The sequence below is a fragment of the Alexandromys fortis genome, unplaced genomic scaffold (assembly GCF_014885135.2).
Source record: "Alexandromys fortis isolate MF-2015 unplaced genomic scaffold, M_Fortis_MF-2015_v1.1 scaffold_80, whole genome shotgun sequence".
Taxonomy (NCBI): domain Eukaryota; kingdom Metazoa; phylum Chordata; class Mammalia; order Rodentia; family Cricetidae; genus Alexandromys; species Alexandromys fortis.
Genome location: NW_026068174.1, coordinates 2,014,345 through 2,040,599, shown reverse-complemented (window position 1 = coordinate 2,040,599; position 26,255 = coordinate 2,014,345). Strand labels below are relative to the sequence as shown.

The 26,255-nt window shown below is 47.5% G+C and overlaps 1 protein-coding gene and 1 long non-coding RNA gene across 3 annotated transcripts in view; one reads left to right on the top strand and one right to left on the bottom strand.

Moving 5' to 3' along the window:
* The window catches only part of Asic2 (acid sensing ion channel subunit 2), a 1,083,285-nt gene that overhangs the window by 102,344 nt on the left and 954,686 nt on the right, over positions 1-26,255 (bottom strand). For both annotated transcript variants that reach the window (XM_050128719.1, XM_050128718.1), the window contains exon 2: positions 3,836-3,986. In XM_050128719.1, the coding sequence (XP_049984676.1) occupies positions 3,836-3,986 (151 nt within the window). The remainder of the gene's footprint in view (positions 1-3,835; positions 3,987-26,255) is intronic.
* LOC126492367 (uncharacterized) lies at positions 17,823-18,962 on the top strand. Its single transcript, XR_007589573.1, has 3 exons — positions 17,823-17,931; positions 18,404-18,502; positions 18,738-18,962. It is a non-coding gene; the product is annotated as an uncharacterized lncRNA (long non-coding RNA).

Genomic DNA, 26,255 nt, shown 5'->3' with positions numbered 1-26,255 from the left:
CTCCTAGATAGGGAGAGTTTACTTTCCCAGCTGAAGCAACTGAGAGATACCCATCATGTGGGCGTCAATGACCATGGTCACCTCTCCCCATCAGGGTGCTCAGATGAGGTGCTGGGGAGAAGGAGACAGTTTGGTTGCAGGACAATGCTTGTCACTGCAGCTGGTCATCTTCAGGGCTGAAAGCCTTCTGCCTTGGCAGCTGGAAGGCAGGGCTATGGAGAAGCCAGGCCTCAGGCTCTTCCTCAGTGAGAGTAAGCATGGGAGGGGCAACAAAATATAGGGTCAGGGGTGTCTGGCCTCTCTCTCTTTCTCAGCTCTGGCTTTAAGGCTCAGGCTCTCTCTTCTGCTGGATCTACTCTTTCTACTCTTCTCTGCTGGTCTCTTCAGGCTCATCTCACCTGCTCAGCTATCCTCCCTGTGCTGTTTTGAATAAGAATGGCCCCCATAGACTGTGCATTTGAATGCTTAGTCATCAGGGAGTGGCATAGCCTAGAAGGATTAGGAGGTGGGGGCTTGTTGGAAGAAGTGTGACTTTGGGGGTGGGCTTGGAGGTTTCGGAAGCTGGAGCCAGACCCAGTGGCTCTCTCTTCCTGCTGCCTGCTAATCTGAATGCAGAACTCTTGGCTCCTTCTCCAGTACCATTTCTGTCTGCATGCTGCTATGCTTTGTGCCATGCTGATAATGGACTAAACCTGTGAAACCATAAGCCAGCCCCAATTAAATGCTTTCCTTTATGAGAGTTGTCATGGTCACGTTGTCTCTTCAATATCAATAAAACAATGACTAGAAAGAAGTTAATACCAGGGAGTGTATTCTTGTGATAGGCTTGACCACACTCTTATGTTGGCAGAATATGGATTTTAGGACTTTGGATAAGGAAAGCAGTTGAACACTTTAAGTGGGGCTTAATGGGCCATCCTAGTAGGAACATAGAAGACAGTGCTGAGGGCAATTTGAATGGTGGGGGCCAGAGCTCAAGAAGTTTCAGTGGGGAAGAATATAAGTAAGTGGTTCAGAGACCATTCTTGCAATATTTTTGCAAAGAATGTTGCTGCTTTTTGACCCTGTCCAGAAAATCTGCCTGAGGCAAAAAAAAAATTTTGATTAATGGTGTTGCAGAGAAGATTTCAAGACTGTGTCATGTGGTTGTTAGTGGACACTCTTATGCAGATCTATAATGAAAAGGAGCAAGATGAACAAGGAAAAATAAAAAATGTACAATTTGAGGAGAAAAGGAGAACCAGGAAGTATATTGGAGCTAAGACTAGTGCTAAAAAGAGAGAGAGTTTAGAGGAAAGCCTGATGCTAAACTGAATGAAAGGAGCAGTGAACTCAAGGCAAGATCCCACCCAACTGAGCTTCCAACTTGTGGAAAGGAATTAAGGGAAAGCTTAAGCAGTAAAGAAACCACAGAAAACAGAAAGCCTATGAAAATATATTTGAATGAGAAGTCAAATTTAAATCCCCAGAAAGCAACAGAATTTGGAAGCTTTGGCTACATGGTTCTGTCTTTAGAGTCAAGGCAGAAGGCAGGTGTTGTGCAATCTTTCTCCATGGCTAAGGAAAGCTGCTGAGGTCAGGCATGTGGCAGGGGTGTCCCTGAACGGAGGCCTAGAGAGGCCACTGCATGAAGCTGTGAAGGCGAAGCCTGGATTGTGTTAGAGACTCCAAGGTGAAGCCTGGATTGTGTTAGAGATTCCAAGGTGAAGCCTGGATTGTGTTGAAGACCCTAAGATGCTGGAGTAGCCAGAGCCATGGGATACTTTCTGAGAGCTGCAGACTAGGTGGGGAACCAGCCCAAGAGAGAAAAGTGTGTTGTAGCCAACAAAGCCGAAAGGAGTTGGAGATCTGAAGAGCCCTTTGACATCAGACATGGAGATGCAGTCTGGAGTTTGCCCAGCTGGTTTTCAGACTTTCTTTGGTACAGTATTTCCTTCTCACTTTGCTCCCTTTCCTACCTTTTGGAATGGTAATATATATCCTGTGCCATTGTAGATTGGAAGTATGCGATCTGCTTTTTGATTTCGATTTTACAAGGTTACAGTTAAGAGATTTCCTTGAGTCTCAGAAGAGACTTTGAACTTCGGAATTTGAAAGTGTTGAGACTGTGATAGACCATGGGGACTTTTGAAGTTGGACTAAATACATATTTTTTGCATTATGATAAGGCTATAAGCCTATGTGAGCAAGAGAGTGGAATGTAGTGGTTTGAATAAGACTGTTTGGTCACCAGAGAGTGGCATTATTTGAAATAATTAGGCCTTGGTAGGGGTAGGTGTGGTCTTGATGGAGGAAGTATGTCACTGGGGGTGAGCTTGGAGGTCTCAGAAGCAAGAGCTAGGCCCAGAGTCGCTCTCTTTCTGCTGCCTGAAGACCCAGATATAGAACTCTCAGCTACTTCTTCAGCACCATGTCTGCCTGCCTGCTGCCATGTTTCTCGCCATGATGCCAATGGACTAAACCTCTGAGACTGTAAGCCAGCCCCAGTTAAATGGTTTCCTTTATAAGAGTTTGCCACGGTCATGGTGTTTCTTCACAGTAACAGAACAGTGACAGAGATACTCCCTGATGTGCCCTGTGTACAACATTACTACTAAATGGATACTATTTATATCTCTGACTGTTAGTCTTAGACACATCTTGATATTCTTTTTCTGGTGAAACTCTAGAACCTTCCTGCATTCCTTGGCTTATGGCTACTGTGATCACACTGCCCTTTCCTCTTCCTGACCTTCCTATGCCCCTCTTATAGACACCTTTTTGATGACATTAGTCTCACCTAGATAATTCAGGGCCATCTCAAGACTCCATTCAAAATTACACTGTGTACCCAGAGCCTTTCCCTGTGTCCCCACTTGTACCATGGGGCATTTCTTCCTTTTACTAGGCTGTGATCAATGACTTCTTAGTCTCCCCCTCCCATGTGGTGGTTTGAATGAAAATGGCCCCCATAGGTCCAGAGGGAGTGACACTATTAGAAAGTGTGGCCTTCTGGTTTGTATGTCGTCTTTTTGGAGAGTGTTTCACTAGGGGTAGGCCTTGGGTTTTAGAAGTGCATGCTAGGCTACTGCTCACTGTCTCTTCCTGCTGCCTGCCATTCCAGACATAGAACTCTCAGGTACCTCTCCAGCACCTTGTCTGTCTGCACACCACTATGCTTCCTGCCATGATGACAACGGACTAACCTCGGAACTGTAAGCCAGTCCCAATAAAACGTTTTCCTTTAAAGAGTTGCTGTGGCCATGGTGTCTCTTCATATTAACAGAAACACTAAGACACATCGTAACATTCTTACTTTGACTGCTAATGATAAACTACAGAATAAAAAGAATGAATACTTAAAGCAGCACGCACAGAACTCTAGGACCTCACACATGCATGGTTTCATGTCCCCAGTTCCATGTTCATTGATTTTCTAACACCTTGTATCCTCCTCCTCCATAGTCCCCAGGCATATCCTGGTATCCTTGTAGTTGGACTTCATGGATAGATCTGGTATTTGAGATGGCTCAGAGAAGATTATGTTGGTCTCTTCCACTCCCTTCTCCCCCCAGATCAAACCACTCACCCGCAACCATAACAGTTTCTTTGAACCTTCTTCTATACCTCCTCTCCCTGCCTTCTCTCTCTCCCCCAAACTCACATCCTTTATCCTCTAACCTGGAGGAATCCGAGGGAACCAGGGGCATAAGCATGCCAGGGACAGCTTTACCATCTGTCAGAATATACCTGACCCCTTGCCAAAGAGCAACCTACTTGGCTCACATCAACCTTTCCGAGGGAAGCCTGCATCCCTCGCCACCACCCGGTGCCAGAGTCTCTGGGCCCAGCTCACCTGTCTCTCCCCAGATGGGCAGGTACTCATCTTGCTGAATGTCCAGCATGATCTCCAGCCCGTTGCCCGTCCCCCCCTTGACTGTGGTGAGCAGAGGCTTGCCATCCTCGCCTGAGTTAAACATGTAACACTTCCCATATTTTGTAAACACCTGAAGGAGAGAAGAAAAAGAGAGATAGAAAAGGACATGGTGACATCACATTGAGCTCCAGGGATGGGCAAGACCTTAGAACTCCCACAGCCAGTCAGAGTCTCTACTGCCCACTAATCTTAACCCTCTTGTACTAAAGATTTCTCTATTCCTTATCTTGCCTAATGGCTGGTTGTCTGTCAAGTAAGATTTTGGTATCAAATAAGAAACGTGGGTACTCCCAGGGGCTTGTTGAGTGGTATCTGACCACTTTTCCTTCTGGGCATCCCCCCATCCCGCGAAAATTCCACCCACTTCCAAGCATGTAACATCATCTTGAAACTCTTGACCCTCTAAGCCATACCCCCAGCTTCAGGCTCCTTCCCAGGCTGCAGATACAATGACACGACTTTGAGAAACTCCTTCTAGATGTCCCACAGATGCCCCCCCCCCCACACTCCGCCTGTCCCAGAAGGCACAGGACTTGCTCCAATATTCTACTTATGTTGCTATTTCTTCTACATCAGAAACATTTTCTTCTGAAGGCCAGAGAGAGGTACATCAAGAGGTAGGAAGTAACAAAGGTACAGGAAGTAAGCAAAACTTACAAAGTAAGCAAGACTACATCTGCTTGCACATTCATGTGTCTTCCCCCAGTAGCTCACACAGTGTCTGGCACACAGACGCCATAAATACATGTTAAATGAGTGGATGAGCGAGAGAGTGGAGGTGGAGTCAGGGCCATAGGTCTGTAGCCCTGGAGTATACCCTTCTGGTCTACCTGCTTCTGTAAATCTGCTCATTCTTCTCTGCCTGGACAACCACTCACTGTCTCCAAGGCTAAACTGATGCCTCTTCTCCTCCAGGAAGACTTGCAGGCTGGGTGACCCTTCTTTCTTGCCTCTCCTTGTATCTTCCCCACAGCTTCCATCATACTGAATGCACCTCTCCTGAACTTGACTCCGCCTTTCACTTCTGAGTCCTAGCACTTAGCTGGCACACAGAACAGGCTTATTCTATTTTTGCTTGATGAAAGCATGATTATAAAGATGTCATGTGGAAGAAGTCCAGGGTAAGGGATGAGAGAGAGCTCTGTCCAAGTTTTCACCTTGTCCCTCAGTATTTGGTATTAAATGCACCAAATAAACCCTTTAAGCCATGGTTCCCTTGTCTGTAAAATGGGAGTTCTAGTCCAGGACTCTGCTTCTTCTCAAGGTCACTGAGAGGATCAGCTGAGATAATCCATACCGAAAATGCTCTAAAAACTATGAGCTTTCTGTAAATGCTAGTGTTTTTCTTTTTTTCCTTTTTTTTTTTTTTTTTTTTTTTTTTGATTTTTGGTTATATAACCACTTTGCAACCTCGAGCTGAAGCCAAATACATCTGGCAAGATTGGCTGGAAGAAAGCCATGCTGACTGAATTGAATTCCTGCAGCCACTGAGATCTGGGTGCAGGCCACTTCCCTCTGGCTCCCTGCCATTCAGTCAGGGCCAGGTTGAGCGCAAGTGCTGCCCTGGGGACTGCCTTTCTTGAGCAGCTCTTAAGGGCCACAAAAAGGAAGACAAAGAAGACCATGTGTCAGTCACTGTGTTGGACTTTGGATGGTTACTGAATTTGGTCTTCACAGCAGTGACTGTGGACGAGTATCGCAGACCCATTGTGCGGAGATGAAAATCAAGGAAATTAAAACTCCAAAACTAGTAACAAGAGAAGCTGGGATTCAAATCCACATCAAACACAATTCCCTGGTTATGCTGTCCCAGAAGGAACACAGGGCTCTGGGTCACTGGGTCACCTCCCAGAGAGGAAGCACCTTCTTCGCTGCTTCTCCACTTTGCTTGTTTTTAATCAGCTAGTCATTATTCATGTGTGCTCCTACAATGTGCAAGGAACAGGACAGTGGCAAACCCCTAGGGACTACTGTCTGCCTTTAGCATCTGCAAGAAGTGCTAGTAGAACAGCCCTACATCTTCTCCATTATACAGAACGACTCAGTCGCTGGCTAGCTGTACTGCTTTAGGATGGCCAGGTTGCTCTCTCGGCTCACGGTGGGAGAAGAGCTAGAGAGCCAAATGCCCTAAGCAAACAGTTCCTCAAAGAACTGAACTTTCTCTTCGCTGTTGCACACAGTGACTGGACTCAGCTAATGAACCTGTCCCCTGGAGAGATGCTGGTAAGGCAACAAGCAGCACATTTTATAGTGAGCACAATCATTGCGAGGGGTTGACTATGTCAGGAATGACTTCCGGGGTGTTTCAACAAAGCCCTCCCTTCTTTTCCTTAATGTGTATAGACACTATAAACACTTAGCCTCGAAAACTACCCATAATTACACTTAGCCCATCCGCATGGCGAGATTTGTTGGTAAAAGCAAATTCCAGCCTAGTGTCTAATTATTGCACATCCCAGCTGCCCCAATTAACTTCCTTTTCCTCCACTATTTAGCCCTTGACCTTTAGAATATTGGGCCAAGGATAGAATGTGCTGTCTATTCCTGAAGTTAGTCCAGATCCTAGCCTGGCCACACACGTGCTGTGCCAAGAGACTTGATAAAGGCAGTGACACCCCACCCCCGAGCAACAGAGAGGGATGGAGTGGTCCAGGAGATCATCTCATTCATCCCCCTCCCTTTATAGATAAGGGCACGAAGACCAGGGAGGTTGAGACTGCCCGACGTTCCACAGTGAGGATGTGTCTGAGTAGAACACTCATTGAAATCTTTGTCCTTCTTTGAGGTGGTCTCCCTCAGTTGGACAGGATGTAGAGCTTTCTTTGGTCCCTCCCCTGTGAACTTCTCTTAGCTACTGCTTGTCCTCTCTATGCAGGCTCAGCGGGAGCTGAAGCCGGTGAGCTGAAGTCCTTCTCTGTGGAGAAAAGAGTGGAAAGTCCCTTAGTGTGGGGAGCACAGAGAGTTACATCCTGCTCTTTGACAGGCCCTTGCCAGGCTGGGCCCTCATTCCAGCCCAGATGTTAGTTCCTGCCAGTGCACTCACACCAGGCTTCTATTTGTTGCCCTTACTCCCGGGAGGGTGCTGGGGCACATTCTCCAGTGTGCCTTTGTGGACTGATTGGGCAGAGTGGATCAGGGTTGGGCACCAGGCTGACCATTATCAAGTCTGGTGGTCTATGGCGGCCAAGTTCTTCTTGCAAGTCAGGCTGCTGTGCTGCACTTGCCTCTGAGAGGAAAACCTTCCATCTTGGAGCAAAGCTCATTAAGATGTTTACAGGGAGGTGAAACAATAGGATGCTCCAAGGGGAGGTGCAACACCCCATCCTGCAGGGAAACTCATTAAGACAGGAAGTAAACAGCTCAAAATAGCTTCAGGAAGTCTGTGAAACTGACCAGATTCACTGGGCCCCTCTCTCCGCAAGCATTTATAAGCAGTAACGATTGCTGAGACACTGTGGAATGAGCTCAGCTGCCTGGAAGACTCTCTGAGCAGCCAGGCAGACTGGAGGAAGCAGAGCTTAGCAGAGCTATCTACAAAAGACAAACCCCGTCCAATCTGTTGAGCGGCCTGCGGGCTGTGCAGTGCACTCCCGGTTTCTTGCCTTTGTGCACCTCCAGTCATGCTGTGGTGGGATTTTGGTGGTGGAGTTGTCATTGAGTTGTTCTTGCCCCTGTAAGTAACCTCGCACCCACATTCCTATAAGTAACTCCACTAAAACTCATTGGTTCACCAAGTCGGACAAGTGTGGTAGCCACACTTTGATCTGTTTTCATTAGTTCCCTGTCTGGGGTTAGTAGCCCCGTTCAGACCTCCCTAGGAATAGTGACGCACAACACAGGCCCAGCAGGAAGAAGCCTAATGCCTCCTATTAAAGCCTCAGACCCTCTAGAGTCTTGCACATCCTCCTTCTCCCTTCTTCCCCTTTATGTTTCATATTCCCGGGCAATTCAGTTCCCGGAGGTCCGGTGGCTCTTCCCCCACAGGGCCTGTCCACAGGTTTCTTCTGTCTGGAATATTCTCCCCACATACTTAGCATGCATCACACTCCATCCTCCCAGCCATGCCTCACTCACCCGCCTCAGTCTCTGGCTCCAGGATCTGCATGGGTTCAGCCTTCTTGCCTTATTATCTCACCCAGTCTGTGTTTCTCTGCCACAGGGTGAAACTAGGTCATTATTACCTCACTAGACTGTAAGTTTCTAGACGACAGGAAGTGTGTATTTTGTTGAATGGGTGAATGAATCAATGAGTGAGTGAATGAATGGGTTCCAAGGTGTTGCTGCCCCATGTCCCCTTGTCTACCTCTGTGGTGTGCACTTGTAAGATGGGTAGCCACACCTGATTCTGTCCAGCGCTCATGCCGAAGTCTTATCCAATCCTCTCCCCTCCCCTGTCTCTTACCCAGCTTCCTCTTTACCTGCACTAAACATGTTTGCATCTCTACGAAGATGTTAGAGCAAATAATCCTATCAGGAGCTAAGATGATGGGGAGACAGTTTAGCTTTGTGTGTGCAGTCCTGGGGGCTCTGAGAAAGCACAGTGCCTACTGGCTGGTGCCTCCCCTGCCTCTCTTCCTGGGCTGTGGAGTCTGCTGCTCCTGCTTGTTTTTCTGAGGATTATTTCCCTCTCGGCTCAGCATCAAAGGCTGCTGAGCTATTTACACAGAGCACAATTTTTCTACAAACTTCGGACAAGATGCAGTTCTCCTTCCCTATTTCAGGACATAATGATGGGTAAGTGTAACACATGCTTCAGATTTACACCTTATCGCCCCCGGGCAGAAAATACAATTTATTCAAGTCTAGGCTGTCAGGCCAAGCTCTCTGCTTCTCCAGATCTGCCATTCTTCCTGGCATTTCTCTGCCTTACTGGTAAGAGTTGACAGCCCCATTTGTGGCTCACGGGGATGGGCTCGCCGATTTCTGCAAGTCGAGACCGTCTTTGAGCTGGATTGGTTTGTAAGGCTTAATGAGGATTAAGCAATGTGCATCCTTCAGACTGGACTCTAGATGGACTGAGAATGTGATACATGGCCATGATGGTAATTGCTAGTATCTTCACAGTGCCTTGCTCATAGGCTACAGTGTCTACAAACCCCTTCAACTTTCTGAGTGGCTCTGTAAGATTGGAGGGAAGGAAGCTGGCAGCTCCTGATTCTGCTCAGTGCTGCCTGTGATTGGCACTTTCACAGGTACCACCTATCTCGTTCTTCCCTTGGTGGTCCTAACCATCAGGAGAGTCAGACATCTTACGTGGTTGTGGAGACAGAGACTGGGATCTTTCTCTTGACAAAGTTAAAAAGAAGGAGCCATCGAATTTCCAGTCAGACAGGATGGGGCCAAGGCATCTTGTCAACTCTGTGGCCCTGAATAATCATGGGGCATTCCTAAGTCCAGTTTTCTCTTTTAACCCGGGCATCATAACCTTGGTTGGGCGACAGCGCCTAATGGAGAGAATGATAGTGACTGTGCTTGAGAAACTGGTAAAGCAGCAGTGTCACTTTAGCGATTGCATCAGAGAGAGGATCTGTGCTCATTCTTTCAGCAGAAGAGAGATGCGCTATAGGGAGATACACTGTAGAGAGATGCGCTATAGGGAGATACACTGTAGGGAGATGCGCTATAGGGAGATACACTGTAGGGAGATGCGCTATAGGGAGATACACTGTAGGGAGATGCGCTATAGGGAGATACACTGTAGGGAGATGCGCTATAGGGAGATACACTGTAGAGAGATGCGCTATAGAAAGATATGCTATAGAGAGATGCGCTATAGAGAGACGTGCTATAGGGAGATTTATTGTAGTGGCAAGAACAAGGAGAGACTGAGATGAACTTAAGAATGGTAGCCTTGAGACTCCTGTCTTGTGTATCCTCCACTCTACCCAGTTCATCTTCAAGTTGTTAGAAGAACCGAAAACAGTCCTGTGCCATTGACTTCTTATTTCTTAATAGTACTAAGCTTGTAGCTGGAAGCCTAGGAGAGCTAACAGGATTTCCACAGGCTAAGAGTCCTGGGGAAAGCACAATTCTTTCACACATCCAGCATAGTGTGAAATCTACATTTGGATCTCAACAACTAAGTCAATGTAGATGTGTGGCCAATCCCAAACTGGATGTTCTAAATCAATGAAGCATGGGGATCAGGGGTGGGGACAGTGTACCTGGCTTTCCAGAACCTCTTCCTGCAGCTTGGAAGCTGTAGACGGGTTTTGTTACCTTCCACCTCCTCAGATTGCCTTAGGTGACCCTGTACCTACTGTCCTTACTCTGCCCTGTGGTGACAGGAGTACAGTCCTTCTTTCCAGACAGGGAGGGAGAGACTCAGGGAGGCTGAGTCAGGCTACACAGCTGGTAGTCAAAAGCCAGGGCGAGTCTCTTCCTTATTCCAAAGGCCCATGCTCTTGACTTCACTGGCTCCCAAAGCTGCAGCTCACACCCACATGCCTCTCCCAGCCTGCTCAGATCTCAGCAGGCTGGCAAGCCGGTTTCTTGCCTAAGGCTCTCCCATCTGGCGTGGAAAAGACATCTCAGAGTTAGAAGAATTCTAAGAGTGCCAGACACCACGAGAGTCCTCTGGATTTCTCATTTCTAACAGGGAGAGTCTAAGGCTCAGAGAGGTGCAATGCTTTGCCCTGGAACACACCGCTGCCCTGGGGAAGGCATGACAATCAACCTTGGGCTTGATAGCTAAGGCCAGCTGCACCTGTCAGAACCCGGATGCCATATTTGGGATCCTTTCTGGGGCACTGCACTTGGGCTACGGGGGCCTGTTTCTGGGTTGGTATGAAATGTCGGGGAATCCTGATTCATGGGTTACGGGAAATACAACGCGGAGTTATTGCAGGGAAAGGTCAGGAATGGTTGAGACCCACAAAGACACCGTCTTTGGTCAAATTAAAAGTGCAGACAACATTGCTACACCATGTATCTACTTAGGAAAATTAATTATGTATAAGCCCCTTAGGAGCCATGGAAGCATCCACCGGGCATCACACACCTGGGCCTGCAAGCTTCGAACCTTCTAACCTGCTCATTAACCCTGACCTTTAGGGCATCTTCTGGGCAGTGCACTTCTCTTCCTGTCTCACTTATTACACTCGAAGGAAATGAAATTGCATGGTTCTGAAAATACTCAGAGCCTCAGCCTTCCCCACCGCGCTTCCCCGTTCAGCTTTCCTCTCAATGGAAACCACCGGAGTTTCTCATTGGCTGTTTTCAAGATAATGTGCTTGTTAAGGGTTCATCGTTGTAATTTTTCTTCCGCTCTCTTTGAAGTTCTTCAAATACATTTCACACAGTGGCGCAGTGAAAGGTCTTTATCAGACTTCCAGGAAACAAAATGAATCTGTCTTCTGTTTTCTGACATTGCAGGAAAGGAGTTTGGAATGAGCTCCAGAGAGAGAGACATATTAGCACAGAGTCTGAGTGGCTGGTCAGCTCTGGCAAGGCCGGGGCAGTATCTTATTCAAGCACCTGCATGCTAATTCATTTGTTCCTGCCGCAGGATGCTTTGACCACTTATTGTATTCTAAGAAGTCTGACTGTGCCTGTACCCCCAAGAAGATTAAAAGGATGATGCTGGGGTCTGGGGGCTGGGGAGGTGACTCGGTCAGTAAAATGTCTGTTGGGCAAATAGAAGAACTTGAGTTCAGATCCCCAGCACCCACCTAAGAGCCAGATGTGGCTGAATATGTCTGTTATCCCTGCACTGGAAACATGGGGGGTTGGGGTGGGAGGGCCAGGTAGAGGTCACTCGCCTACTAGCCTGAGCCAATTGACAAACTCCAGGTTTCATGAGACACCCTGTCTCAAAAATTAAGGTAGAGAAGCAGTTGTAGAAGACACTGAATGTTGACCTCTGACCTCCATATGCATCTGAAAACAGGTGCAAATGATCCACATGAACACACGCGCGCGTGCACACACACATATGACTTTAGTAAACACTCATGAAAGCACGTTCGTGTGGCAGATGCTGTTCCTGGTTGCAAGAGAAAGAGGGTAAGAGAGAGGATACACGTTCTCTGTTGTCCCACTTCTTTATTAGGAGACCACCATCTTTCCCAGGACTTTGGTCATATCACTGAGCATGTGCCTGTGCCAACTTCTTTAAGCATGCTCTCTTTTAAGATTCCCAGAGCTCCTTGGTGTGTCACTCTCCCGGCTTGCAGATGTGGACGCCGAGAGACCCTGAAAGGCTAAACCACAGCGAGGAAGCGCCCTGCTAACACCACACTTTACGTGGGGGAGCTGATAGAAGAAGAGGGCTTCAGTAAATAAGCAACGGGCTCAGCTGTCCGTGGAAACAGTCAAGTTCTCAGAGGCACGGAGTACAGGGTAGTCACAAATGGCGGGGCCGGTGGAGGAAGACAGGGGTTCATCAGTGTGCACAAAATTTCATGCGGGAAAGAGGGATGATAACTACAACCCATCATGATGTATCACACATTTAAAAACAGCTTTAAAAAGAAGATTTAAGATCGTCATACCACAAGGAAAAGATACATATTTCCAGGGAAAGATATGCTAATTAATTTCACTTGATCATCTATATACAAGGAGACACCCCATACCTATGCACAATTATTACTTGTCAATTGAAAAAAATAGTAAAAAAAAATCCTTAAGAGGCTTAGCATTATTTGAATGTATGGTATGGTTGTGAGACCCCTTAGCCCTATGCTCAAAGACCACTTGTCTCCATGTGACATTTACTGGGCTAACTCTGCTTCATGTCTCCAATACTAGAGTGCACCAAGGCCTTTCTAGTGCTAGCTAGCTAGAGCTAAGCTAACCCTTGTAGTGGGTGTTTGCTCTGCCCATGACCTTGGGCTATCTGACCCAATAGAGGCGGTGCTTCTGCTCTGCCAAGAGACCCCTTTAAAGGAAGGAGGGGTTTAGTTGCTCACTCTTTCAGAGAGTCTTTGGGTGACTGTCCTGGCAGCCAGCTGTTTCTGTCATTTCTTGCATCTCTTGGAAGTCACTTGCTTGTACTTCCTGCTTACTCAGGTAATATTATTTTCCTTCTTGGGCCTTTGATGAGGTTAGAAGTCAAACCTCATATAGTCAAAGCTACTATCCTCTCATATTTAAGCTAGGTACATTAGGTACAAGACTTAGGCTCTTCAGGATGGGACAGCTGTTGGAATAATCTCTGTTATTTGCCAGTTACCTATGGCCTGGACATTTAGTATCTGTTTCTTGCTTGATGTTGTTCTTGTTTCTTTATAGTTCTATTTTTGTGTATGTTATTACCCTTTCTTTCTCCTGGACAAAACTTGATAATTGCCCTTATCGTATATAATTTTGTTTAGAACCTTCTCATTTATACAGAAGGGGGAAGTGTAGTAGGTATTCGCTCCACCCATGACCTTGGGCTATCTGATCCTATTGAGGTGATACTTCTGTTCTTCCCATAGACCTCATTAAAGGAAAGGTGGGGGCAGTTACTTGCTCTCTCTTGTTCTTGAGCAGGCTTGATGTTAGGATCTAAGCAGGTGGCTTGCTGTTGGTGCTCTTTCCCCTTGGGCAGAACAACCACAGCAGTGTATCCTGTGTCCATGAGCGTTCACCCCTATTATGCACCTAAATAAATTCTTTCGAACCTCTCCCAGACTCTCGTGGATTCTCACTACAAACCCTAACCTAAACACCATGCAGGAAGAGGTGTGGAGCACTTTGTAAAAGAAAGTCTCATGGTACAGCAGTTCTGTCTGTTAGGACACTAGCATGCAGGGAGCTGGGGCAGTGTGGAGTGTTCCCCCTTTAAGTCCAACACAAGGTAAGCAGTTGTTATCTGGGTGGGTTGTTATTGAAATCACCCGGAAGGCCAGTGAGTTCTTTGAGGCCATTCTCCTGGAAAGACATTCAAACTACCAGGCTGCTAAAGACCCTTTCCTGCCACTCATTAGGGAATCCCACATGGAGGCCCTTGGTGGTGGGTACCAGAGTTCTTTCAGGTTTGACTACAGCGTGGTTGGCTTGGGAGCAGCCAACAGACACCAGGGCCTGATGCATATTTTAAATGGATGTGAGGGCAGGTTTGCTAGTATTTTTCTGAGGTTCTTACAAGCTGTCTCCTATTGCTAATAGGAGTTGGGTTACTTTCATCTCTGGATTCCCAGAGCCTTATTTGATATCTGGCACAGAGTAGGTACTTATTGCTAATAGGAGTTTGGTTATTTTCATCTCTGTATTCCCAGAGCCTTATCTGATACCTGGCACATAGTAGGTACTTTATGACCCACGGCTCAGCTGTGGGACAAGGGTAATGATGAAGGCAGAGAGGCCAGGACTGAGAGGAATTAGCATTGGAGTCTCTCTGGATCAGCCTGGTCCCTTGATCTGACCACCACTATGATGTCACCCCGAATGAGGCCAAGACAAGTCAAATCAAAATGAGCACATTTGACATGAATTTTATGAGTGTAACAAACCACTTTTTGATTGATTTAAGGCCCACTCCACAAGATGAAACACAGGCCAGTGCTATAAATCTGTCTAAGAGCCCATGGTTGGGGAGTCAGAGGCCCTGGAGGTGCACATACCACTACTATTTTGCTAAATGGAGATAGTAACAAACTGCCCTCTAAGCTCATATTTCTACCAGTAGATGAATGTCACTCTTGAACGCCATCAAAGAAGTTTCTTGTGTAGTGGACGTCAGGTAAGTGTCTGTGGGATCCTTAGCCGCAATGGGATATCTAGATCGCCCCTCCCTCAGGGTTCAAGGGTCATCTCGGAATAGGGGCAGAAAGATTGTAAGAGTCAGAAGTTAAGGAGGACTGTAGTGGACAGTGTCTTCTAGGTACAGTGGGACTCCTGCACAACTCTGCAGTTGTGGTTACCTGCCCAAGGCCTGAACCAGACTAAGTCAGTCAACATTCCAGCATGGTGAGAGAGTTGGAGGTGGGTCTAGGAAGATGTAGTGGGTGTAGTGAGGTTAAATATGATCAAAGTACATTGCATGTGTGTGTGAAGCTCAAGAATGAATAAACAACATTGAACATCGACTAAGCTGAGCACATTTTTAATGGGCCAAAGCAGACTATACAGAACACCCCACTAGCCACAGCCAGTGTAGGGACTGGAACTGAAGGGTAGACTTCTTGCTTCAAGGAGGACAGGAACACAGAAAGAAAGGGAAGAAAAGAAAGTGTGGCACAAAACTCCCACTGTCCCTTGCTGTTTCCGTATTCCTGCTCCTTCTGTCACTGTTTTCCTGCTCTGCTGATGTGAAGGCCGTGGTCTCAGTCTTCTCCACCTCCCACGCAAAGCAGGCTGGGGGGGGGCATCAGGAGGAGGCTGCGAGTCCTGCTACACTCAACAACATGCCTTAGTCTATGTCCCCATCACCCTAGAGACAGTCAATGCAAAGAGGTTTGCAGAAGATGTCAAGTAGATAAAATAAGCTAGCAATTTTATTATTGATAGGAATTCTCCTTCCAACTCTGAAATCTGAGCTCCTATAAAATGTGGTTTTGGGTGCATGGTTCCCATCATGGGCACCAGGCTATGCTGCTCACCTTCAGAACTATGTCTCATGTCTAATTAAAACTTTGTGCCTTTGACTAAAGTCGCCCCTTTCCCCTTCATTCTTACTCCCCCCAGCCACTTGTAACAGCCATTACAAATGGCCATCAGATATTGGAACAAATGCTCATTACCACTAGTCATCAGGGAGATGCAAATTCAATCCGCAGGAGCTAACACCTCACACCTGTGGGGATGGCTGTTAGCACGCTCACAAAAGATAGCAAGTGCTGGCAAGGATGTGGGAACAATAGAAGGCAAGCCCTTGAACACTGTTGATGGGGGAAAATTAGTGCAATCATTTGGTACGGCTCAAAAAATAAGTCTGGAACTTCTATGTGATCCAGCAACCCCATGTCTAGGTATACATCCATGAGAATTAAGGCAGTATGTCAAAAAGATACTTGGTTTCCCATGGTACAGTTTTCACAGTGCCAAGATAATGGAATCAAGTGAAGCGCAGTGACTGAGTGAAGAATGTGAGATCTGTCTGTCTGTCTGCCTGTCAATGGTCTACTCATCCATCCTTGGTTAAGCCTATTCAGTTTTCAAAAAGAAGTAAATATTGTTAATTATAAAAACATGGGTGAATCTAGAGACTGTGGTGCTCAAAGAATTCAGATGGGAAGGTGAATACCTCATGTCTCACTTTCATGTGGACTACAAGGCCAAGCTTGTAAAACCAAAGAGTAGAATGTATCACGGCTACCATGGCCAGGTCTCTGCACCTCCTTACCTGATCCCATGACTACTGACCTATTCCTGCTGCTGTTACAACTGCTCTCTGCTAAACTTGTAGAAATTCATGCCTACTTGGTGACTCCTTCCCGCAGTTTGCTCAGATTCCTTCTGGAACATTCCTTGGGTATTCCTGAAGATGAAGTGTGTATTACACTAGCTGGTATTTATCTTCCTAGTATCAACCCCAGGGGCTTGGGTGGGCTCACCTTCCCCCTGTGAGTGCTTCCTTTCATTTTGTTTTTAGACAGGGTCGCACTATGAAGTCTTGTCTGGCCTGAATTCACTATGCAGTCCAGGCTGGCCTAGGGATGTTAGAGATCCAGCTCTATCTGCCTCTGAGTACCAGCATTAGAGTGCAGGCCACCACACCCCAAATAATCTGTATGGTTCATGCCTGGACGGTCAAGACTGAATTGAGACCACTTAGCACCCCGAGCAGCTGTTTCATTGTACCTGCTGGAATTTCCTTTCTGTGTAGGTGAAGAAGGGAGGTGGGGGAGGAAGGACTCCCCACCCCCCAAAGTGAGTTATGGAGTGTTCCTGGGAAATTCTGCACCATCCTTCAGGGCTGCATTGAAGCAATGCATCAGTGGAGACCAAATGATGGTTTATGATGTTTACAGACGAAAAGCAGATGTTCCCATTAATGCCAGGGCAGAAAACAATCCCAAGGCAGGTTTATTGTCAAAGCTTATCAAGAAAAGGTCAGACAGGTGACTATCCACAGAGGGCCGAGGCTCTGAAATTCTCACACTTCCTTTCTGCTCCTTCTCTTTTTTCTTGCTGTCAAACCTACTTCAGTTCTTTCAAGTTCTCTGAGAACGCCATTGATGTCTACTTCTCTGCCATGCCTGGTCTCAGTTGTTGTGAGACTTAGGATTTTAGTAGCAAAGCTTGTACCATGAATATTCAGTTTCTGTGGCTTCACCAGGGCGAGAGGGTGTTTGTAGTTTAATGAACCTGCCTTCTCCTGACATGTGGGATGTGGATCTGGTGGGCAGAGAGGCAGTCGGCTTGATGCTGTTTTCCTTTCCAGGTCCATAGCAGACAGAATAGATTACCCCAGCAATCCTCTCCTCTGGGCCTTGCAACTTTTCTGGTCTAGCAATCTGCCTGCTGTGAAGGAGTTAGGTAAAGTTAGTAAGGGGAGGAATCTCATTTGTTATCACTGCACACGGAGGTAAGCTCTGCCATGCTGCCGTGGTTGGGGCGGGGCTTCTGCGTGGGACGGTTTGGTAAAAGGATCTCTTGTTTGATGGAAGCAGAGGTAAGTCTTTACATGTTTTTAAAAATACTGCCACAGGTTTGGCCCCTGGTCTAGCTCAGAGAGAGCATAGACATCCAGATAAGATCCTGACTGCTGGACTGCAGAGATGGCTCCGCAGTGCAGAACATTTTGCAGAGGATCCTAGTTCAGTTCCCAGCACCTACACTGGGAGTCTCATAGCTGCCTTTATCTCTAGCTCCAGGAAATCAGATACCCTTTTCTGGCTGTTTGGACACCTGCATGCATGTATGCATACATTCACACAACACATATATGTATATGCATATAAGTAAGAAAAATTAAAAATAAGTCATAAAACACCTCAATTCTTCTGTTCATTAACTTTGCAGTTGGGCTAATGTTTATCAAGCAATGCTTGCTTTCCTGTCTACCTGAGGTTGGCAGCCAGATTCTCATGTTGGTGTGCTTCTCATGGACCACAGGACCTAGGCTTATGATCCAAATACCTGAGGTGAGTGGAGGCTTTCAAAACAGAAGACAAAACATTCTTTACTTCACATCTAACGGGTGGTTACATTTCAACCATCGTGGTAGGTCCTGGGATCACACAGGTGGACAGGACATGGATGCTGCCCTCAGGTAACTCAGGAGCTGCTGAAGCAAAAATGGAAATAAGACTGTTTCTGATAGTCAAAGAGATAAATGCCATTATAGACCCACGCCCATCTAGCTGCAAGATGCAGTTCTTTAACGGGTAAGTCAGGTAAAGCTCACCTGGGAGGAGTATATTTTACCTCATAATGCCTCCTGAGTTGTGAGCACCTACAGGGGTAGGGTGTGGTGACAGGGATTGGGTCTGCATCCACGTACCCTACAGCCTGTCTTTCTTGTCCTCACCACTCTGCACCAGACCTTGCTAGCTCCTTTTCCTGGTCTGTGAGTCAGGAGGCATACAAGGACTCTGGGATAGAACTCTCTTTCAGGGCTGCCAACAGAAGCCTCCTCCGCCTTTGCCTTCATCCTCATCCTGACAAAGCCACGTGGAGATGAGCAGAGATGGACACGGTGAAGGTGGCTGACAGGTGGTTCCCATAATACATTTGTCAAATCGATTGCCGTCCCATTTGCAACCGAGGCTCCGAGGAGATGAATCTTGGAGCAGCATCATGAAATCCCATGCTGCAGGCAGGCCTTGGGTTGGCTGACCTTGGGCTGGTTTCTAATTTTTTTTTTCTGATCTTCAGTTTCCTCATTGAATAGTGGGGATAATAGCCAAGTGAATTCTGTAGGAATGAAGTCCAGGCTCTTCCATTTCAGGCCCCGTGCTGCTGGTCTGTCATGTGCCAAATGATCTGGCCATTCCTGCCTCTCTCAGTTGTCCTGGAGACCAACTAGAATGATGGCTGTGCCAGCTGACCAAGTTCGGACGAGCCATTTGGAGGATCCAGCATCAGTTCCTCAGTGATCTTTGCGGTGGCTTCAGCCCTGTCCACTGTCCATGTTGGGGTGAATGGCAGCCCGTAGTGATATTTCGTTTGTGATCTAACAAATAAAGCCTGCCCAAAGATCAAAGTGCAGACAGAGCCAAGTCACTAGTTAGCCATAGAGGCCAGGGAGTGGTGGCAGACACCTTTAATCCCAGCACTCGGGAGACAGAGGCAGACGGATCTCTGTGAGTTCAAGGCCACCTTGAACTACGTGAAATTAATCCAGTCTAAAAGAGAAACGGAGCTCTACTGTGGTGGCTCACACCTTTAATCCCAGTACTTGGGAGTCACAGGCCTTTAACCCTAGCACTAGAGAGGTAGAGACAGGAGTGATATGGCTGGGCGGAGAGAGGAATAAGGTGGGAGGAGACAGGAGCTCAGATGTAGTCTGAGGTTTGGTGGAGACAGACACAGTCTGAGGATGCAGTCTGAAGATTCGTAGAGACAAGATCACCCCTTCGGTCTAAGCATTGGCAGAGGTAAGAACTCTCTAGTGGCTGGGTGTTCTGCTTCTCTGATCTTCAGTATTAACCCCTGTAAACTGACTCTGGGTTTTTATTATTAATACCAATTAGAAATTCGTGCTACAGCAGCCATACACTTGTTTGCCTGGGACCACTTTGCAAGTCTCAGATGCAGGACTTTCCCAGAGGGATAATTAGACTGATGTCTGCTGCGTGCCAGGTACTGCGCCACATTTAGTCCCCCTCCCCCTCAGCTCTCATCCCCATTGTTAGAAGAAGAAGAGACACAATTCTCAAGAGGCAAAACAGCCTTCCGAGCAGGTCAAAAGCAGTCCTAGGACTTGCTTCCACCCCAGCCTGTCTGATGAAGCCCAAGCTCCATGCATCCCATCCCATGAAACAGCAGCAAAACACACACACACACACACACACACACACACACACGCTAGCATTTCTTAATTTCTTAGCAATGTAACAAGAGCACATCCTGGCATGTCTACTTGTAAATCAAACTAACTGTGAGTTGGTGTTCGAAACTTGCAGTGCCCACTGTTCCCAGGCATGGCAGAGGGAGGGGCTGAGACTTTTTAGTGTGGCCTCCTGGGGGCTTCTGATCTATGGACTGAGTTTTGGCTGTGTCTCCCGAACTCCACTGAAGTTCTCCAGCCCTGGATGTCCAAGTTAGAGGTCTGGGGGGGGGGGAAGACGAGCAGCAGTTCTTTACAGCTTGAAATTGCCTCGCTTCTGCTTTGAAGTTAGCCCCCCAGTTAACCTCCTCCTCCTCACCAGCCTAGAGTGTCATCGCTGACCTAGTGAGCTGCAGTGCCTGCTCCAGAGTCTCACTGCCTGCTCCCTCCCTCGTCCATCAGGGTTCTACACAGCAGTCAGGAGGATCTTTCTGGAAACCGTACCAAATGCTTTGGTTGGCTTAGCATACCAGAGCTGCTAAGCTCCGTGTGACCCCCTCTTACCTATGTCTTGTGAATAAGCTCTGCTTCTCCTCTAATATCCTACATTCCTTCAATACTGATCCCTATGCCCTAAGGCCCTCACTCCTCCACTGAGCAGATGCTCACCTCTCCTTTTACTCTAGCTGGGACACACTCCCTTCCCAATACCTGCCCCAGCTGGCCACTTCCTCCTCAGAATGAGACGCTCTCTCTCTGGGGTTCTGGTAGCACTCCTTGCTCTCCTCCATTCCAGTATACTCTTGGTTTGCTAACATCCCCTTGAACATCAGAGCTCATCTGGCAGCACGGAAGTCGGGGCTGACTAAGGGACCCTCTTTTATGGTACTATGCATCCTTCCTTATGGCCCCAATGGCTTGTGTTTGTGGGATCACCTGGTGAATGCCATTTCTCCACTCCAGAAGGCAAGCTCTCAACTGTCTCATTTTGGCTCATGTGCCAAGTCCCCCGGGAAGTAGCTTGAAGATGGACATCTGCATAGAAAGACCATTTGGCAGGGTTCTTGGAAACACATCGAGGGTGCTTTGGTGGGAAGAGTTCAACTTATACACAGTCATGATAGAGGCCAGAGCTGATTCATGCAAGGGGCTGGCTTGGTCCCTGCATTGGATCTGAGCTACTCTCGGAGAGAAGATGTGATCTCTTTTCACCAGAGTACAATCCCCAAAGAAGGAGTTTCTGGAGTGGGAGCTTTCAGGTGCCACTTGTTGAGCCGATGACAGAATCAGTTCTTAAAATAGTGACCACAGCATCCCTTGTGCTGCCACAGTCTCAGGACCTGTCCTGAGGCTTAGCAGTAACCAACAGACTTCAAATAAGAGGAGATGTCCATTTATTGGTCTCTCTTTGCCCTATCCTTAAAGTGTGAGATTATGTCTTACTGTCTATCCAAGGATTCTTTACAAGGCCTGTCTTAACATACTTAGTAAAGATTTATTCATTGAATGACTAAATTAAAAAGTATGAATGAAAGAGATAATGCTGAAATTTGTGTTGTAAGAAAAGATTAATTTGCACAAGGCTCAGTTATTCACAGGCTGCAAAAGCAAACACACCTATCGAGTCCTGCCCAGCTTTGTGCTCCACGGTGGCTGACGGATGGGCAGCACCTCCCCCAGCAAACCTCTTCCTGTCTGCTTGCCTGCATGATGGATGTGTCCGGGAGGAGGCTGCTAAGGAGGCGATCAAGTCTCTTCCTGGATCACTGTCAGATATAAAGAAGAGATGTCTGGTGCAACGGGGGTATTTAGAATAGAAATGAGCAGGTTTAGAGAGAATCGTGATGGCTATTACAAATATTTCAGGAGAGATCATTGAGACAGATAATAGCTGAATTCTGTACCACTATGAAGAACAGATCAAGGGTTTGGGCTATACTTAGAGAACTCAACAAAATGACCAGTGATCTTTCTAGGGAGGTGGGCATATTTAATTAGCTTGTGTGTGTGTGTGTGTGTGTGTGTACGCGTGTGCATGTGCGTGCATGCACACACATGCAGGTCTGTATTCACATGTGTGGGTTTGAGTACGAAAGCAAGAAAATGACATCTGGTGTCGTTCTTCTGGAGTCATATGCCTTGTTTTCTTTGTGTGGATGTGTGTGCATATGTGTGTGTGTGTGCAAGTGTATGTGTGTGTGTATGTGTGTGGGTGTATATTTGTATGTGTTTCTCTGTGTGAGTACAGGTACATACATACTATGAATTGAGTGTATAAGTCAGAGGACATCTGTGGATTTTGGTCCTTGCCTTCTACCTTGTTTGAGGCAGCATTCCTTGTTCTCCACTAGGCTATCTGGCCCTTGGGCTGCTGGGAACTCCTTTGTATCTGTCTTCCTTCTTGTAGGAATACTGGGTTACAGAGGTGTGCTACCATATAGGGTTTTATGTGGGTTCTGGGGATCTGAACTCTAGTCCTCATGCTTTTGTTTGAAGTACTTACACGCTGAGGCATCCCCCCCCCAGCCCCGCCTTGTGTTGGAAGAAAGGGTCTCTCACTGGTTTGCAGCTCACCAATTAGTGAGGCTGACCTAACCAGTGAGTGCCAGGGTCAAACAACCATCCACATGTCAAATATATTACATTATGATCTCTAACAGTAGAAAAATCACAGTTATGACACAACAGCAAAAATAATTTTATGGTTAGGGGTCACCACAATACAAGGAACTGGATTAACGCTTTGAAGCATTAGGAAGGTTGAGAAGCACCGCTATAGACCCAAGCACGAATTAGGCCCAGGGCGTCCCTCACTTCAGGAACAGGACATCCGAGTGTGGGAGAAGGAGGAAGCCCAGACCCTGAACCTTGAGAGGGGAGTCGAATAAGATGTCCCTGTGAATCAGAGTGGAGAACCTGAGGTTTGGAAAGCAGTCTGAACCAATGGCAGTGTGAGTTTGGAGTTCCTGTCTGTATTCTGTGGATTTCTGGTGCTATGACCCTGAACGAGGACCTTGGTCTCTTGAAACCTCAGGTTTCTCATCAGTAAAATGGGAGACAGGATGATCTCAGAGGCTTCAAATGAATCTGGGCAGCTGCCATATGGCCAGACAAGCACATTATGTAACCAAGCTTCAGCAGAGGCAGGAGCTGGTGTGGAGGAGGGATGGGACTTGCGGTCCAGCCCACATGTTGGTAACCGCTGGAGCTCACGTTTCTGGGATAACTAAAGGATGAGTCATATCTTCACGGGTCACCCTGACTTCAGTAGCAGCAATGAAAACTTATAAACTTCATTGATAAAACTCCAGCTTTCTAAAGGGATAAAGGGCTCCAATATCCTTTTTAAGGGGATAATTGCTGGTTTGCCGACTGGGGTAATGATCTAGTAGGTCAAGTGCTTGCCTCACAACCCTGACCACCTGAGTTTGGATCTCCAGGACCTACATAAAGAAAGCCAGGCACAGTAGCAGATGTATATCTGAAAACCTAGCACACCCCTATGGTGAGATGGGAGAGAGACAGATGAATGTCCAGAGGCTTGGACAGCTAGTCAAGTGTGTGAAGCAATAACAGGAGGGACCAGGGTCTCAAACAAGGTGGAAGGGGTGAGTACCAGCAGTAGAGGTTGTCCTCAGATCTCCACACGTGCATCATGACATGTGTGCATGCATGCACACACCTACACACAAGGAACTGCTAGTTTTCTCCACATGTGCATCATGACACGTGTGCATGCATGCACCCCCCACACACATGAGTAACTGCTGGTATTCTCCACATGTGCATCACAACACATGTACATGCGTGCATCCCCCCCCCCGCCCACAGAGATTAACTGCTGGTTTTCTCCACATCCTGTGTCATTCCCACCTCTCAATGACATGCAGGGTGTTGGAGGGCTATTTGTCTATCTGTGTTGCTCAGACACAGTCTTCCGTTGACACACCCATTCAGTACAACCTTATAACCTCCTCCTGGACCCTGGGCCAGTCCCAGACAGGTCTGAAGTCATTCTCAGTGAGGAGAAGGAAAGGTATTTGTCTCATTTCTCTATATCCAGCCGCCATACCATGGGTGCCTAACTCATGTGTGCTAGATAAAATATAAAACGGTGAGCACTGCATGGAGATCGACCGGTTCTCTGTGCCTTGGGGCTCTGCAGAGTTGGGTGTAGGTCATTCCACTCTCCCTGCTGGGGGAACTACAGAGACTCATTAGCAGGCAGCACTCTCAGGGACAGCAGTCATCCTCCAGTCAAGCACCAGGGTGGTTGCCACGCTGAACACAGCATACATCAGATGCCTAATGGTGCGTTTGAGAACATAAGTGGTGTGTACCAAACGGAACCGAAAGGGAATTAGAGCCACATGCACAGCAAGGAGGGAAAACCCAAGAGTAGCCTTGAGACAGTGGGCCAGATACCGTCCTTCAGACGCAGGAGAAAACCATTACTCAAGCCCCCAGAGGCCAGGAGCCGTCCCTTTGCAGAGCTGGGCTGGCAGCAGGCTCCTTATCAAAGCTGTCTCTGCTGGGCCTGAAGGCCTGGCCCTGACCATGCCACCCTGAAACCCTCTGTCAGCTCTCCTAGCCAGCTTGGCAGGTCTTCCTACTCTCTCCTTCCCCACCCTCCTCCTCTGCCTCTTCTCCCTCTGTCTTTTTCTATCTCTTTCTGCTTCTGACTCTACTCCGTGTGTGTGTGTGTGTGTGTGTGTGTGTGTGTGTGTGTGTGATGCCTGTGGGTGGGTCTGCCCATGTATGTGGAGGCCAGAGGACAATCTCCAGGGTTGTTCCTCAGGATCCACCCACCTTTTCCTTTGTTTTGTTTGGCCACCTGGTCTCTCACCAGCCCAGAACTCAGCTGGCCAGCCAGGCTGGCATGAGCCTGAGCATCCTCAGCACAGGAACTGCAAGTGTACCTCACCATGCTGAGTCTTGTCTTCTGTGTGAGTTCCGGATAGTGAGCGTGGGTCCTTGTCCTTGTATATCAGACACTTCACTGACTGAGCCCTCTTCCCAGAGCCATGTAGGTTTTTACTCAACAGATATGTTGGCCTACCTAGTATGTGGCTTAAGATTATATGCCACAGTCTGTATACCTACAAGATTATATACCTACAAGTCTAGAACCAACTTGCTTGCCTTTCTGGTTCTGCCATTGTCCTAGGACGGTAATTTTACTTCCCTTGCTTCAACTAGGCCTTGGGTCACCCTCTGCCTTTAAGGTTGTCATGAGGTTAAATTAGATACTATGTCTAAAATATTGAGAGTTGTAGAGATAGCGGAAGGTGTCACACATGCCATATTCAGTATGAGGAAGAAGACCATGGGCCAGAATTCCAACATTTGGATGTCCAGCTGAAGCGCTGTAAAGGAGTCTTAACTGACCCCAACATGAACACATGCACACACAGCTGTGTGTGCCCAAAGGCACACACATGGATACACACATACATAAACACACACACATGCATATACACATAGACAACACACTTGCGACCTGTAGTAGAGACCCACTTCCTTGTTCAGTAACCCTTCACCGCAGAGGCAGCGTTTCTAGGGCCCGACTCAGTGCAGACCTCTGGGCTCCATAGCTCTGCATTCTAATGCGTTTAAATTTTATTGTGACTGCAAGTCTGTGTGTGGGGAGCAGGAGACAGGTGTGTGTTGGTTCAGGCTCTCAGTGGCAGGGATGAGAAATCATGACTTGAATTTCAATCTTCTTTGCTCATGCCCTGCCTCGCTCCTGAAAAATCTGAAGTTGTTTACTGTGCTGGGATGACTAAGAAATGGCTCCTGCCCTCAGGAACTGGAGGGTCTCTTTCAAGGGAACACATAAGCAAATCACGACAATAAACAGCAGCAAAAAGATCTAAGCGATCAGCAGAGGAGGCAGTCAAACACACACCCAATGAAACCCACAGCTGGACTGAGTGACCACAGGCATCAGAAAAGGATTCGTGACGGAGCTGAGATTGTCACTGTGGCTGGTGGGAAGGAAGATTTCAGGGCACTGGGGCACTAGGAGCTGGGAAGGGCAGAGGACACTGAGTGCACAGAAGTCCACTCCAGTGAATCTCTGGAAAGGAGTAGGGTGCACCTTTGTGGACTTCAAGGGGCAAGGAAGTGCTGGTAGAGACGGGAAGGGCTGGACTGATCCAAACTGTGAAGATCCTGGGGCTGGCCTTGCACAGAGCAGTGTCCATCACAGCTCTGTGATTTCCTATCGTGTGCCGTACTAATGCTAGGGATGTAAAACATGGACACCAAGTGGTTAAAAGATGTTCCGCCATATGTGAGTGATTCCAGGCTTAGCCCTGCAAACAAGTCGAGGCAGCATTCAAACTCAACTCTATGACCCCGGGGCTCACTCCACATGATCCCAAGCAAATGGCAGCGAAGCAGTTCAGGGAACAGGAGGGACCTTAGAAGTAGAAAGGCAGGGTGTGTCTTATGCTTATCTTCCAGGTGAGACAT